Genomic DNA, 15,214 nt, shown 5'->3' with positions numbered 1-15,214 from the left:
CCGACAGAGATGCTGTTACGATTGACGTGTGACACCCCGTGCAAAAAAAGGATTATCGGAAGAACATGCCTAATCGAAACGGAGGATGTATCCCTAATTTGCTATGGTTGTCTCGGGTGGTCCTCGATCTGGCGGGCGCCCCGCAGTGATTACTGGCCCCTTTGTGTGCGTGCGCCCAGGAGGCGAGGAAGTCCGCCTTCCGCGAACTGTGCAACTCAGGAGCCTCGAGTCGCCGCTAGCGGAGGCAAGCACGCGCAACGTCACCTAGGAGAGAGGGAGCAGCCGCCAAACCCCCGACTGGATTCAGTACATGTCACGTGACGTTGACGTGAGCGAAATCCCGCCTACGATTTTAGCGGTCCTATTTAAGCGGCCCCGCCACGTATTTTCTCATTATTCTCTTCTTTTTTATCCTTCATCAACCATGGAATAAACAGTGCAAGTTTCGCACTAGCAATCGTCTTGCCCCTGCCTGGTCGCCATGGTCTACCGGTCGCCTGCAGCCCGCCGGCAACGCCACGCTGCCCAGTAGTAACGCCGGTCGAGGTTGAAGTAACCGGCGTCGCAACAACGCTCTACAATTTAGCGTGACGGCACGGACGGCGTGCGCTGAAGCATCTCGCGCTGAAGCTTCCCACATGAATAAAACCGCCAGAGCACAACCTTGTAGGCGGTGTAAGCAAAGTGGGTGGACTTTCGCTTGTCACGAGGCAACAAGTGTCCGAGATCTGAAAATGTCCAATCGCGCATGCTCCGTTTGAATCGGCAAAGCTCGCTATACGTAACACTGAGACAAATGATGGAGGGTGGGTTAATGTATTTTTGGTTTCCTCGCACCACTAGCGGCTGTGTCGACGGCACTACGATGATAAATGAGAAAGTCGCGTCCTCTGATTTCTCTGGAACTTTCTGGTTCCGGGCAGATACATCAGTCTCCATACTAATGCAACTGTTTCTCCCTATTCGCGCGATGAATAAACGGATTCTGCAAATTGACATTTGCGAAATAAAGGTAAGCCTATAGCCCAGTAAAATGTCGGCGCAACCATGTCCCCTGACTTCTCTGGAAAGCTATGGTTCGGGGCATCTACATCAGTCTCCATGCTAATGCAAGTGTTGCCTCGTATTCACACGATGAATAAACGGATTGCACAAATTGACATTTGGGATAAAAAGTTAGCCCAGTAATTGATATCGGCGCAGCCATGTCCAATGACTTCCCTGGTTTGGGGCACCTACGTCAGTCTCCATAATAATGCAAGTGTTTCCGCCTATTAGCGCGTTGAATTAATGAATATGTGTAGACTTGCTTTCGCGGGAAAAAAAGCAAGCCTATAGACGAGAGAAATGTCGGCGTGCGCCCTCTATCCGGTGCGAGGTGCCTCCAGTCCGCGTTTGTATTGTTCTTGTCGTTCCTCTTGTGACGTACGTCTAGCTTGTCACACGATATGAATCCATACCAACGTGCTGAACTTTCTGTCGTTCTGAGAAACCGTGTGTCACAGCGGTGGGGTACCAGCAAGCGCGAGTTGCGAGTCTGCTGACATGCGGCGCATTTGTCTTTAAACGAAGTGCCCGGGGCTGTTATTGTCAATAGCGACCTTAGCTAGCTGCTTCCGTAAATGTTTCAGCAGTGTAATCTTCTTGAAGCAGGCATTTTGTTTATTTGTCATCGAAAGTTGTGAAATGCGGGAGCGTTTGTAATTTCTTGCAGTCAAACACACCGTCTGATAATGTCGCTACAGCGCCCACGTTCCCGGCTTGTTCCTCTTCAAACGTTACCGCTCACGTCATGTCGAAATGCTCTCTGACCCAACAAATAAATTATTGCTTCCACTTCGCTTTTTTTTCCCCGTTGTTTGAAATTATTTCGGAGTTTTTCTGTGAAGGGCGCGATCGGAGATATTGGTTCTTTTCGCATTCTGTTCAGTTGCTGCGACGTCACAGAGTGGCAGTATGCAAAATATTTTGACAACGGGAGGGAGAGAGCAGCCAATCGGCAAGCGGTAAACCATTCCGTAGCCACAGCCGCCGTTCGGATCCAATCCAATCCACGAGACGTGCCATGTGAAGCTGGTGTCGTAGCGAGCGGATGATCGCTCGATCTTCACGTCTCTCGTCGCGTTCTGCTCCTAGCAGACAACGTGCTCGTAATCAAAATGATTGACAGGAGCGTGTCGGTATTTTGACGTCACCAAAACGCCGCTCTCCCCGGGCGTTTGTCGTCCAGGGTTTTCGCCGCTTGCCGATTGGCTGCTCTCTCCCTCCCATTGTCACAAATTTTGCATACTGACACTTTGTGACGTAGCATCAACTGAACAGAATGTGAAACGAATAAAGATCTCCGATTGCGCCCTTGATCGGTCTGAGGGCCATGGCAGGAGACGCAGGGAAGACGACGACCCCTTGCAAGGCACAATAAAAAAAAGCCTTCGGAGTTACCCTTTGAGAGCCAAGCGTTTGAAGATGGCGATTCCCAACATCCTTACTATACGTTACTATACGGCCGGTTTATAGTAACGGCTATACGGCCGTTACTATAAAGCGGTCAATAAATGACCGCCGACACGCGAGCATCTCAGCGGCGCCCCTCGCATACGCTCGCAGCATTACTAGCAGAGCCAAGATCGTGCGGCGCGACTCGGGAGAGCGGCCGCACCTCCGTGGCGTGTCTCCACTTTCACCCTGACCCTCCCCGGCCTACTTTCGCCGGCGCAGCAGCGTCCAGCGCGCGCCCTGCCTTCCTCTCGACCACCTTTGTTTTCCTCGACCGTGACGCGGCCGCGAGCACGCATTCGCACCGCAGACGCGCAAGTGGCTCTCACGGGAGGCACACGCCGAGTACGGGAGGAAAAGTCCAGCCACTTCGCAAGCCCCGGTGACCAAGTTTTGTTTTGACACTGCTGCTGCCTCCAGGGCAGTGGGAAACGCGTTCAAAGTCCCCTCCCCTCTAGCGGGCCGCTTTTTTCGGGCTGCGCGAATCGCGAAAACGCTCTGCTTTGCCCGGAGGTCCGGTTTAAGGAAGCCGACCGAACTGCGATGATTCCTCCCACGACTCTTGCCCCCCTTTTCGTCATGGTTGCGATGGACTGAACTTATCCTGGCGCACGTCATTGTTGGTCTCACATATATAGACATGGATGATCATTTTTCTTTCAAGGCTAGGTTTGGCATTTATTGAAACGTTTAGCCCTGCAAAAGCATTCGAGTGAGAGTGGCACGTTACTATGACAATAAACGTACCGCTTGGTACAGCTCGCACACTTGACTGCGTCGAGGCCAGTACGCTTAAACACGCTTTAAGAATAGCTTGTTGCGCTACAGAGGCAACATCGCCGATTGTGTAAAGGTATAGCGTAGCTCGGCCTTGCCATTCAGGGCCATCGGGGCGCTCAGAAATGGGCCAGCATTTAGCGGGCGCCGCTCCTCTAAGCCCTTGACTATAACACGAGCGAGGAACGAAATGCGGACCACTTTTGCCGCCGTGAGTAGCCGTCCGTATATACGATGTTGGCTAATGAAGCATTGGTCACGTTCGTACGAGGAAGTGAATTTCCTTGAGCTGGCTCTGGCTATAGTATGATCGTCGCGGGTTCGCACAATAATGGCACAAGCTTCGCTGCTTCTGAGGAAGCGTCTAGCATCCAGTAAATTTCAGCTCAACGATTCTACACTTGAACTTTTCCGTATCTATAGCTTCCGTTCAAAGGAAAGGACAGCAAAGCCTCCCGTGTGTTGCATCATGACGGCTGCTTCTTCAATGGAGGACTCGTGCTCAGAATCAAGCTTTCTCGAAGAATGATGCTCGGTTCAACTGCGTAAGTTCATTGCACACACAGTGACTCTTACAAGCGCACATTCTTGCGGAAGAAATTCCTACGTAATTGGTGCACATGCTGAAGCGGGATGTCTACACACCTGTATATAGACGTCAACAGCCGGACTTAATATGAGTCTATATTGCCGCCAGGGGGGAGGGGGGGGGGGTTCAACCCCCCCCCCCCCCCACTTACTCACCCTTTGTTCTCGTCGCTGCGCGCTGACATAATTCATGAAACCGGTGCTACTGTCACAATTTCATTCCTGGGCGCTTCCGTTTGGGTTGGTAATTTACAGCGAATCATGTCTGCATATGGAAAAAACTGTCACGGTGTTTGTCAAGGCTTTGACACACTGTGAAGTTTCGGGCGAGAATGTGGCGGCCGCATTCTGAAGCAACAAATGCGGCAGCCGCATTTTAGATGATGGCGAAAACGCTCGAGGCCCGTTTACTTAGATTTAGGTGCACGTTAAAGACCCCAGGTGGTCGAAATATCCGGTATACATTTCCGCCGCTTCCCTTCAGGTGCCGGTTAGGCCGCGCTCGCGTCGTGCGGACTGAACTCTTGAACTCCTGAATTCCCCTGAACGATACTCGCTGTAATGCGTCTGCATTTCCGGAAGAAGTTCCTTCTTCGAGATTTGCCCCGGCCCCCGAGCCACGCCGAGATCGTCTTAGGCTACGTTCACACTTGGTCTCGAAGCTGTCGGAAGCGGCAAAATCTTGCAAAAATCCGCCCGCCTAGGCGGCAAAACAGACAGAAAAACTGGCTGCGAGCCAAATCGGTCTCGGGCCGATTTTTTCGCCATGGCGAAGCGGAAACGCGGCGGAAAGTCGTTCTGCTTCACTGGAAGCTACACTAGCATGTAAAAAACCGGTCGTAAAATTGAACATGGCACCAAAAGTGTAGGCTGTAATGCTGATCGACGCGATCAAGAACCAGCCCTTGCTCTACGACAAGAGTGGCACTAAAACGTACTGTCAGCAATATTCAACGTCGCGCGACCGGAGGTGCGGCAACGAAGCCTTGGCGTGACCCAACTTCTCGCGCTTTTGCAAAGCCAGGCGGACCCACCACCGCCGTTTCCGAGGTGTCCGCGTCTTCCGTTTATTCATTGTCCATTTCTAGAAAACAAGTAGGTAGAAGTATAAAAGCCATTTCTTCTTCCACTTCCACGGCAGACAATAGTTACGCAGGTTCCTCGTTGGCGCTCCATAATTCTCCTCGCACGTGTACGGTATGTTGCAGAAGTCGCGGGGTACTTTTCTCGTCGCGACGATAGATTGGGAGCGTAGGTCTCACGTAGGACGCGCAGGCTTTGGCAAGCCCCAACACAAGAGCTAGCCCGGGTTTTAGTTGTGGTGTTCCCGTTGCCCCTTTGGTGTCCTGGAGGCGCCGACAATACGAAATGATGAAATGTTATTACAACTTGTAAATAAAAGCTATTAAAGAAATATTATCACGCCTAGGCACCGACCTGTGACTGAGCGCTACCGCGCCCGTGTGATGAGAATTACGGAACGCCAACGAGGAATTTACCGAAGGTCGCAGATGACACGCGAAGTTGCGTAAAATGATCACTTTTGATGACGGTACGTGGGTCAAAGAATGAACATACCGCTCGAAATAATGCGATAATGAACGCCATCACGCCGACAAACGTACACAGACGAGATGGATCTGGACGAAAACGGCAGCGGCGGCCGCGGCGGTAGCAAAACAAATGTGAACAACTTGGACAGGCGCGGAAAAAATTTTCCGGCCGCTTTGGCCTTTGCGCCCGCTTTGGCCTTTCCGCCCGCTTTGGCCTTTCCGCCCGCTTGCCGCTTCCCAAGTGTGAACGTAGGCTTAGTCTGCGCGAGAAACTTCTCTTGTTTGCGATTGCGCCCCTACGTAAGGCTGGTAATTACTGTTGTGTTGTTGAATCCCAAACCAGCAATTACGGAAGGCTGGTAGTTGCTGTTTTGTTGTGGAATCCCAAACCAGCAATGTACACACGAAGGGGTTGATGACAGCAGTGAAATTCCACCGACTCGCAACAGAATGCACGAAACAGACAGCCGACAAGCATGAATTACTGCTGTGCGCAGTACAGCGTAAGTAAACTCTTGTTGCAGGCGCTGACAGTTCTCGTCGGAGTTCACGCGTCCTGAGAAATTGATTATGTGCACTATGCACTGAACAAGACCGGAGTTCATTCCTGCATCACTAGTACACCAATCAGTCTAGATTCTGTGAGGTACAAGGCCGCTTCCTGTTTGCACCGGCGTAAGTGAAGCAGAAATGAGTTGCACGCACTACGTAAAATGCGTACACATGCCATATCTGTGCTATGCGGTGAAATATTCTTAACTATTCTGAATCTGTTGACGTAAAGACAAATGACGGCTGCACGCTCGCACACAGCGGAAGACACAATGGCCTATGCCCTTGCCGCAGGAAATGCAACACCCTCCTTTCAGGGAGCAGGGCGACGAAAGCTTCGAAAAAAAAAAAGCATTACGCGTTTACGCGCGTATTTAAGTTTGCTAGCGCAAAGACGCAGCGAACAAGCTATTGCTATGGGAGTAGGTATAGCCTAGTCACACGTGCATTTTCACGCGTGTAGCCGTCCTTGACTTCGCCCCGACGAGGACGACGCCATCTACGCTTAACGGAAATTAACAATTAATGATGTCTTCTCCGATCGCACGAGTATTCTCAATGATGCGTTTTCGAAGACTGGTCCATTCAGTGGCGCGATGAGAGACCGTTGCTCCAAACGCCGACTGTACCTGTCGTACTTACTGTATTTACTGAGCTTACTTTACTTTTTACCTAATTTCTGCACAAGCACACGCACACGCGAGGGGGGGGGTTCCATGTCTGTGATATGTAAGGAATAGGGTCTGCTTAAACTACCGGACATATATTAGCGATCACGTGACGTAAAGGAAAGCAGAAGCTTGCCCCCCCCCCCCCCCCCCCCCGAAAAAATGTTCTGGCTACGCCCCTGATTGCCGCAATTCTGGAAGGACATTTCTTATGGCCTTTTGAGGCCGCTGGCAACTCGTCCGTCCTCGAGGTAACGCCTGATGAACGTTGCCTTCTTAAATAACAGGGATCAAAAACACACAGCATAATTTTGGATAGCATTCGATAAGGTACCTTCGAGAAAAGTCTCGCCCGAAGGTCGAAGCATTGAAAGCGATAGGAAGGCTAGGAGCGTTGCGCTGATACTCCACAGACAGTGTTCTAGGAGTGAGCAGGGCGACATGTTGGCGCTACACAGCAGGCAATTTCTGGAACGCAGCAGAGCCGGCGCCCTGGCGTTTCGCAACACTAGCGTGAGCAGGAGCGCCGGCATTGCATGTGTCGCATCTTACTGGAGAGAAGGAAAGCCTGTTGAAGAGCGTCTCTCTCCGACCACTCATTGTGCGGTATGCACACAGCTGCAGTGCAGGAATGCTCATACCAGTTGCGGAAGGCAGATCACGTGCCCCGGGTCCGCTGCCGAGCCGACTGAGGGGAGTCCTTCGTGCAGGCGAACGCACTGCGCGTCTCTCGCGTCTCTATACTTTCCCTCCACGCGCGAGCCGCGCTTTCATCGTCGATAGCGGGACATCACGGCGGCGGCGCCGATGGCGCGAAAGCGCCTCGAGTATCCATATAATTGCTATTGCAATAAATATGCCAGTTATGCACTAAGGCCGTCTTGGGCGCCTTATAGTAATGTTGTTCGTTCGGCTGAAACTTTTCTTGACAATCACAGTTTGTCAGCCCTGAAGTGAGCCGGCCTGAAATACCTTAGGTGGAGTCCAAAGTTGGCACAGTCATAAATTTGTCCTCAGTCCTTTAGTGTTCCCTATTTGAACTAGTGGCGTAATTGTAAATTCACCTGCTAAGGCGGAAGTGCAGATTTACTCAAGCTGATTTATGGCATTGTCGAACGTGTAAACACATCAGCGATGAATTAAGACAAATAACGCTACCACTGTAGAAGGCTGTATTTGTGAACGTGCATAAAATTGACGCGCTTGTTGTGCGACAAATAACAGAATTATGGTTTGGGAGCCAACGTTACAACTAATTTAACAAGTACAGCACGCGTCTAAAGCATAACCTGTAAACCTAATGCAACGTTATACCGAATTAAGCGGGTGTTTCATGCAGTACGCCTAATTTTCGCAGCAATAACCCACAAAATATGAATGCCGCGCACACGACAATATATTTGCGTGACAGGCGACCCGCACAACGAATGCACCTATAATAGAATTGTATCAAAGCATCAGCACTGTGTTTTAGGTTTTGTTTGCTGTTGTTATCGATAGACTAATGCCCTATCTTACAGTCCTACTCGTGCTTGAGTTGCGGGAACAACTTTCTTTTTCTTAGGATACGCATCTTTAATTGTTATTCTATGATTGGTAAAACGCGAAACATAAACGAGACTTCGGGCCGTTGTTAGTAACAAAGCCCACTTGATTTTCCATTCTATTTTCTCGACCCGTGACGCTAAGTGGACGATCTCAGTGGCAGAGGCGCCTAGACTACACCGCACAAGAAATCTCGGTTTACTCTTTCAGGCATTCTTTCTCTGAGGCATGCATTTCTGCCAGGAGGCATACTATGGTGTGAAAGCAGTATTGTGTAAAGGGTTCTTCATTATACTCAGTGAGTGAGTGAGGGAAATAACTTTATTTAGGTCCAGAGAAGACGCAGGGGAGACCCTGATCACCCGGCTAGTCCCACGTAGGGACCGCCAAGCCGAGCTTGACGGCCCAATCGCGGGCACTCTGGACCGCCAGGGTTTGGTCGTTGAGTTCGGGGCTGCCCAAAAGTGCAGCCCACCTATTCTCGCTGAAGGCGGAGCCGATGGCTTCACACTCCCACAACTCAGTACTCCATTATTCCACTAATAGCGCCGAACACTACTACGAAAGTCCATCTTTTAAAAGCTGGCCGGTTGTTACGCCGTATGTCCTTGTTCGTTATCCACCAGAGATGTTTAGATTGTTCTTGCTGCTTCTATTTTGAAGGAGTAACGTCGATATTTCTGAATTACTTAACCAAGAGCTTGAGCTAGCGTAAAATAATTAGGTCTGAAAATGACCAAGCAGTCCGCCCATTTCAGCGCCTTGCGAATGGCCGTAGCATGCGAGATACTCAAACATGTCATTCACACGATAGCCTGGAGATTGTACAATGGCTAGTCACTATTGGGAGCTTACAGCTTTGTCCTTAGCTTGTCATTTTAAACGAGCTGTAGAAGATAGCCGAAAGGCCTCTTGGATTTTATATTTTTTTATTAAGCATCACATGACTTTGACAGATAGCTGCCAGGTTATTTCCAGTGTCTTAAGAAACAAAGCTGCCGTCAGAGATTCCAACGACGATTTCGTCCAAATGATAGCACGAAGCTCCGGAGAGAAGAGAATGTTCGGTTGTGGTAATACACCCCCGTCATACACTATAGGCGTTATGTCGCCGGTGTTTTTCGTCCTTGCCCATTCCCACGGCTGGGCGCGGTGCCCGGAGTGATTGTTGGCGTGGATAAACGATAATTGGGAAGCGGCAGGGCCGCGGAGGAAGGCTGCTGTTCGGAAGAGGAGGCGGCGGCGAGGCCTGTGCGCCGTTTCCGCGTGCGTGGGTTGTTGCCCATTTGAGACGAGTCGTCTCGGCGGCGGGCTTTGAGAATTGCAAACGACCGAGACGTGAAAGCGAGCTTGGCAACGGACGCCGCAGGCAAAAGAATGCAAGTGGAAGGAAATCATTATCCAGTGGAGCTAAACAAACCGCGCTGGTAGCAGTGCCTGCCTTCTATACCGTCCAGGGCGCCTGGGAATAACATGCGACTAGAATAATAATCGAAACATCGACTGGAGTGATTAAAAAAATGTTCCGCTCTTTCTTTCTCTCTCTCTCTCTCAGGTACGCACGCGCACACCTGTGTCCTGAGGGGTGTGGGAGGACGGGTGTCACCGCTTTTTTGTACTCAAATATGAAACCTTATATCGTCTCAGTTTACTCCCATTCTGACTAACCTCCGTTCCACTTTTCTGGCCAAGCTACACGACATCTCGGCGTATCACGCACATACACGGTCACGCACGCGGTTGTTTCTATTGGTCTGGCATGTCCAGTTCAGTGCGTCGTTACGTGGCCTCGTGCGACATTTGTCAGCGCCCGTAAAACTGTGACACTACCGCCTGCTGGTTATCTTGAGCTTCTCGAAATTCCATACGAACAGTTTTACCGCGTCAGCCACGACTTACTTGAACCATTTCTCTGTCCACCTCTGGAAACTAGCGGATCGCCGTTGCCATATATGCGACGCGATTTGCCATTACTCATGAGCTTCCCTCTAGCTGTGGCACCGATGTTCTTGCTGCGTAACATTGTATAGTATACTCCAACACGGGGCTCCTCGGAAGCTCCTAACCGGCCGGGGCAGACAGCTAATTTTGAACGTGTTTAACGACACTTGAAATGTTTTGCTCGATACAACACAATTTGACTAACAGCCTGCCATCCACAGCTTGACGGAACGAACACCTGGACCAACGCTTACCGATATGCTGGCAAAGTATGTGTCCTCCGAACACCAGCTAGGATTGGGACGCTGTATTGCCTTTTGTGACATTTGTGTACAACACTTCCAGGCATGATTCTATTGAATATTCTTTTTTTGTCTTATACGCTCGGAATTCTACATTGCTCATGTAGACACCCTGCATGGTTTCCTTCCTCCGGGTTCCCACCCATTGATTATGCTCGATCGACTACTTCCCATGCCGACCATGCACGTCAAGTTGCCCGCACTCGATTTTCCAAGTACCAGATCTACCAACAGTATTACTACAATATACCACGACAGGACCACCCACTTTCTCAGTGGATTGCTGGCCCTGCTGTGGTCCCTAACACGACGTCTCGCATTTCCGAGAAGCTGCTCATCCCGTACGCCGGCGGATATCGTGTGTGCCACCAAGTGACCGATGAGACTTATGAAATCGCTCCACTGGTGCCTTGCCATCTGCTCACCCTCGCCTTTCATGACCGATCCAGTCTACACGAACCGAGACCACCATGACAGCGGTAAACAATTAAATTAAATTATGGGGTTTTATGCGTCAATCACAGCTTTAAAACTATATAGGGCAACACAGCATACCTTCAAGCGCGAACAAGTCGAAAACGACTAGCGAACGTTGTTGCGCTACCAGGTTCGCCTGCATTTGTAATTTTGGCCTAACTTCAGCTTCAAAATGTACTTCTCGCACAACACCGTGCTGGTAAAATGGCCAACGAGGGGTTGTACATTAGGATTCGATGTAATTACGCGTCACGGGTATAATGATTCGTTTATTCTTTTTCGTGTTTCAATTGGTGCTGATGGTACACCGCAGGAGGGCGATCGGAATAGGCATAAATAACTTCTACAAAGTCAGCTCAGTTTATAAACGTTTAGTTTATGTGCATGAAAATATTGTCATTTACTTCAATGTGCCCTTAGTGACAGGCCATGCCTCCCTACCGCTGAATTAGTGCTAGCCCCATATCAAACGTCAGCAATATGGACACCACCGGCTCAGCACGGAAGCGTCACTCCCGCTTGGGGCGTTTGCAGCCGAGTTCAGGGTACGAAAAGCTGGAATCGCATTAGGACACAATGAGTGACCTCTTTCGCGGTACCCGGACATTAAGGCCGGCGATTTCGGGACAGCCTCGGGACAGCGAACGCACGCACACCTGCGTATATACCGGCAGCTGAACGTCACGAAGTTCTAAATGCAAAGCAGGGCTCATTGTTCTGGGCGCACGAGAGCGCTTCCTGATGATCGGTGTAATGGTGCCGGGGTCCATAAAATAGGCGTTGGCACCGCCCAGTGCGGCGGGGGTGTGCGGCAACTCTTCGAACGTTTCCTTCAAGTGGCGAGGCGGAGTCTCCTCGCGCTGTCTTCCGCCTGTGAGGTCAAGATCACGCTGTCGACGTGACCCGTATCGTACACTCCAGCCGATAGTCGCGGATGGCCGCGAAATTCAAGTGTGACAGCTATATATGATGCGCGCTGTTTTGTTGCCAGTATAGCCTCTCGTCCCTCGAGTGAAACGGCACTCAGGTGCGACACCGGTGGCTGCATCTAGAAGCACGTTCGTCACCATAAGTACAAACCCTCGCGTAATATTGCGAGAAAATTGTGTTCTGATGTTAGGAATCGCAGAGAAACGACCTTTATATTATCGTTATTGTTGCTGGCCTCAACAGTTTTACGCTGCATACGGCCAATCTTGGTGCGTTGTAGCGCATTCACTTGTATAGTCCTTGGGTATAATTCACAAAGTTCGTTCGTAAGTGCTCTTTGCCGTTTGTCGGCCGCCTTTGCTGATGATAGATGTCCAACATAAGCATTGGCTTAATTTTTTTTTCTTGCGAGCAATTCTTGCGGAACAACTTTTTATAAAACGGGCCTTCGTTTCTTTAGCTGAGTACGCATTTGAAAGGAATTTTTGTAGCTTCGACTTTTGTTATTATGAGAGTGACCATTACTAAGCTAAATGACTCTCGGGTCTTGTAAGTGGAAAAGTATTTCAGTGGTGACTGCACAGAAGTTTCAGGCACCACTCAGTTTTATCTTGGCTATACATGCTGTCATTCAATCTAGATTCATTACTTTATTCTTCTGAGGAACAGCGCATGGACGGGACGAACGAAGCGCTTTTTGTTCCCACCCGACGCGGTGGCTTAGCCGCTATGGTGTTGCGCTGCTAAGCATGAGGTCGCTGGATCAAATCGCATTTCGATGGGGCCGAAATGAAACAGGCCTGCGTGGTACACGCAGCACAATCACAGCATAAGCTGGTGGAGCGGCTCAAGAATAGCTCCAATTTAGGCACCACGCACAACATGGTCCTCGCGGCAAAGTGTATTCGCCTCGTTTTGACGAGAACAATCGGCTTGTAATGCTCTCTGCACAGCAGTCTGCTCAGCCCGATCAAGCCTAGTTGTAGCCGCGCACGTAGCTCTACGATTCGCTTCTTCAGCAGTGATTCGTACCTTGCGAGGAGACGCCATAATGTGTACCGAAGAGGTATCCAGAATACGTGGCACACTTCTCACATCCCTTGACCCGTGGCACGATACATTGTTGTTGATGATAATGATCATGATTGTTTATTGGAATCTCCGCCTTTTTCCTTTCGCGCCCAAGTAACCCCGCCGTTAAGTGACGTTAGTCGCGCAGCGCTAGCGCCATCTCTCGTAATACGCCGCAACCACACCGACCGCCACCGCCGTAAAGCGACGCGGCGAAGCCGGATTACAGAAGAAGGGAGCTATGCGGGGAAAAGAACATCATGGGATGTGTGTGAGTCGCGCATGCCCACAAAATATATCTACAAATATTTTTTCCCGCAACTTGGCCATAAACTCAGTTGTGTTGGTTTTGTGCAAAACAGCGCGTTCCTGCGAAACAATGCATAGCCAACTGGCCCTAATTACATAAAATGAGAAAGCTATGCACTGAAGTGCAGTGTTTAGCCAGCCTATATTCGCCTACACACGAACGCGTCCTCAGGGCGCCGGAACGCAATCTCTCTTCCTCGAGCTTGTTCGGTGTCCGTCGTTTAGTGTACAACAATTGCGACGTGAATCCCAAGTGATTCACACCTAAGACTCGTTCACACTGGAAGAGCTGTGTTCTTTTCTGTTCGGCGCAGAGCTGCCTGATGGAGCGGGACAACGCCCTGTTCGGCCAGCTGCTGGGCCTGCACCAGAGCATCGCCGAGCTCAGGCTGGCACGCGAGGCGAGGCCAGCGACGCCGGTGGCGCCGACGAGCAACGGCGAGTGCTCCGCTGTGAAGCCACCCAGCAGGCCGGCCTCGCTCGAGTCGCTCGCCTCGTCGTCGTCTTCGTCCGAGCCGGGTGGCTGTCGACGGTGCACTGCCGCCGGTCAGCTAAGGCGACGACGGGCCCTGTCGCAGGCCTACGACTCGGGAGTGCAGTTGCACTACGGCTCGAGCCATTCCGAGTCCGACCACGAGGTCTTCGTGTGACGGCGAGGCGATCGACGAGGTGCCTGTGTGTCCGCTTTTAAGCCGGCGCGGTTCGTCGGAGGTGGAAAGCGAGCTGCGGTGCATATCTAACGAATGACAATATTATGCGGCTGCAGCTTCTTGGGAACCATGGCTTGAATTTGCCCGCCAGAAGTGCATATTTAGAGTGAACAGTGAAGTGAACATTGCGTTAGCCTGGCTTGTTTGCTTTGCGGCGTGAGCTTCGAGAAGAATAGACCAATTGTGATTTTTTTTCGTGTTTCCCTCGTGTGCCTTTTATTTCTTTTCGTGCGAAAACAATTGCGTTGTTAAGACAAGACTTTGGCGGCAATTTTCCCAAAGTTGTGGATCTCTAATGTTGTTCGAGCCAGAACGACAGAACTGAGCGTGGCTAGAACAGATTGTTAAAGTTTACTTTGTGATGTATTTTCAACGCTTCCCTAAACTACCACGTACGCGTCATCAACAGTGGTCTAACAAGGGGTGTCTCATAGGTTGGAGCGAACGTTTCGACAAGTCGGGACTACAAAACTAAGGCTACAATCACTCTGGGTGTGACCACGAGGTGGTTGTTGAACCTGGCGACGAAACAGTGTTCCGAGCTGAGTAAAGTGGACGCCGGAATTGCAAAAGAACGCTAATTCCTTAATTACACTGAACCTTTGCTGTGGACGAGATATGAACAGCTGCGTGCTTAGGTGGGCGGTTCCGCTTCTTATAGCCAGAGAAAAAGGAAAACTGCTTTATAGTTTGGTTCACTGTCTCCATGTTTGCTGCTCTTTCTTTAAAAGGAAACTATTCCATGTGGTAAATTTATCCAATGCAGGCGTTGAAGCCCTGGATCCTTTTTAGAGCTAAAGGGTCCTGTCATTTGACTGGACGTAGGTTTTGCCTTGTGACATATGTTCGCCGTCGTTATGGTATTGTCTGCGGAGAAGTGACTGAAATTGTTAGCTGGTATACTTTTACAGAGGAACGCGGTTCAGTGCAATGCATCACTGATATCGATTGCCTTTTTTCAAAGTTAATACTACACAATAAAATAGTGTTTTGTTTGAAACGTTTTATGAGTGCTGTGTTTATTTCTTGAGGACAAAGATAATTTCCAGACAACAAACGATGTTGTTAGCAAAAGTAATTTGCACCAAACCACACCGCAATGGCCTTGTTATTTACAAGAAAACCAAGTAAGCAAGGTGGTGTGCCATCGCCTTGTACCCCCCCCCCCCTTTTTTTTTTTTATGCAACACAGCAAGAAGAAACACTCGTATTTAAACCACTATGTGTTGAGTCTACGACAAAGACGAAACATTCAAAGAAAGCCCCCTCTATCCTTGAGGAGCTGCCGCGGTGCG

General features: G+C 50.2%; 1 protein-coding gene across 1 annotated transcript in view; it reads left to right on the top strand.

Annotated features, from left to right (window-relative positions):
• The window catches only part of LOC119456506 (uncharacterized), a 63,716-nt gene extending 48,797 nt beyond the window's left edge, over positions 1 to 14,919 (top strand). The window contains exon 2 of the mRNA XM_037718335.2: positions 13,524 to 14,919. Within this exon, the coding sequence (XP_037574263.1) occupies positions 13,524 to 13,859 (336 nt within the window). The 3' untranslated portion in view covers positions 13,860 to 14,919. The remainder of the gene's footprint in view (positions 1 to 13,523) is intronic.
• The last annotated feature ends 295 nt before the right edge of the window (positions 14,920 to 15,214 follow it).

Source organism: Dermacentor silvarum, chromosome 6 (genome assembly GCF_013339745.2).
Source record: "Dermacentor silvarum isolate Dsil-2018 chromosome 6, BIME_Dsil_1.4, whole genome shotgun sequence".
NCBI classification, from domain to species: domain Eukaryota; kingdom Metazoa; phylum Arthropoda; class Arachnida; order Ixodida; family Ixodidae; genus Dermacentor; species Dermacentor silvarum.
The sequence above is the reverse complement of the archived record's forward strand: the minus strand, read 5'-3'. Positions and strand labels throughout refer to the sequence as shown.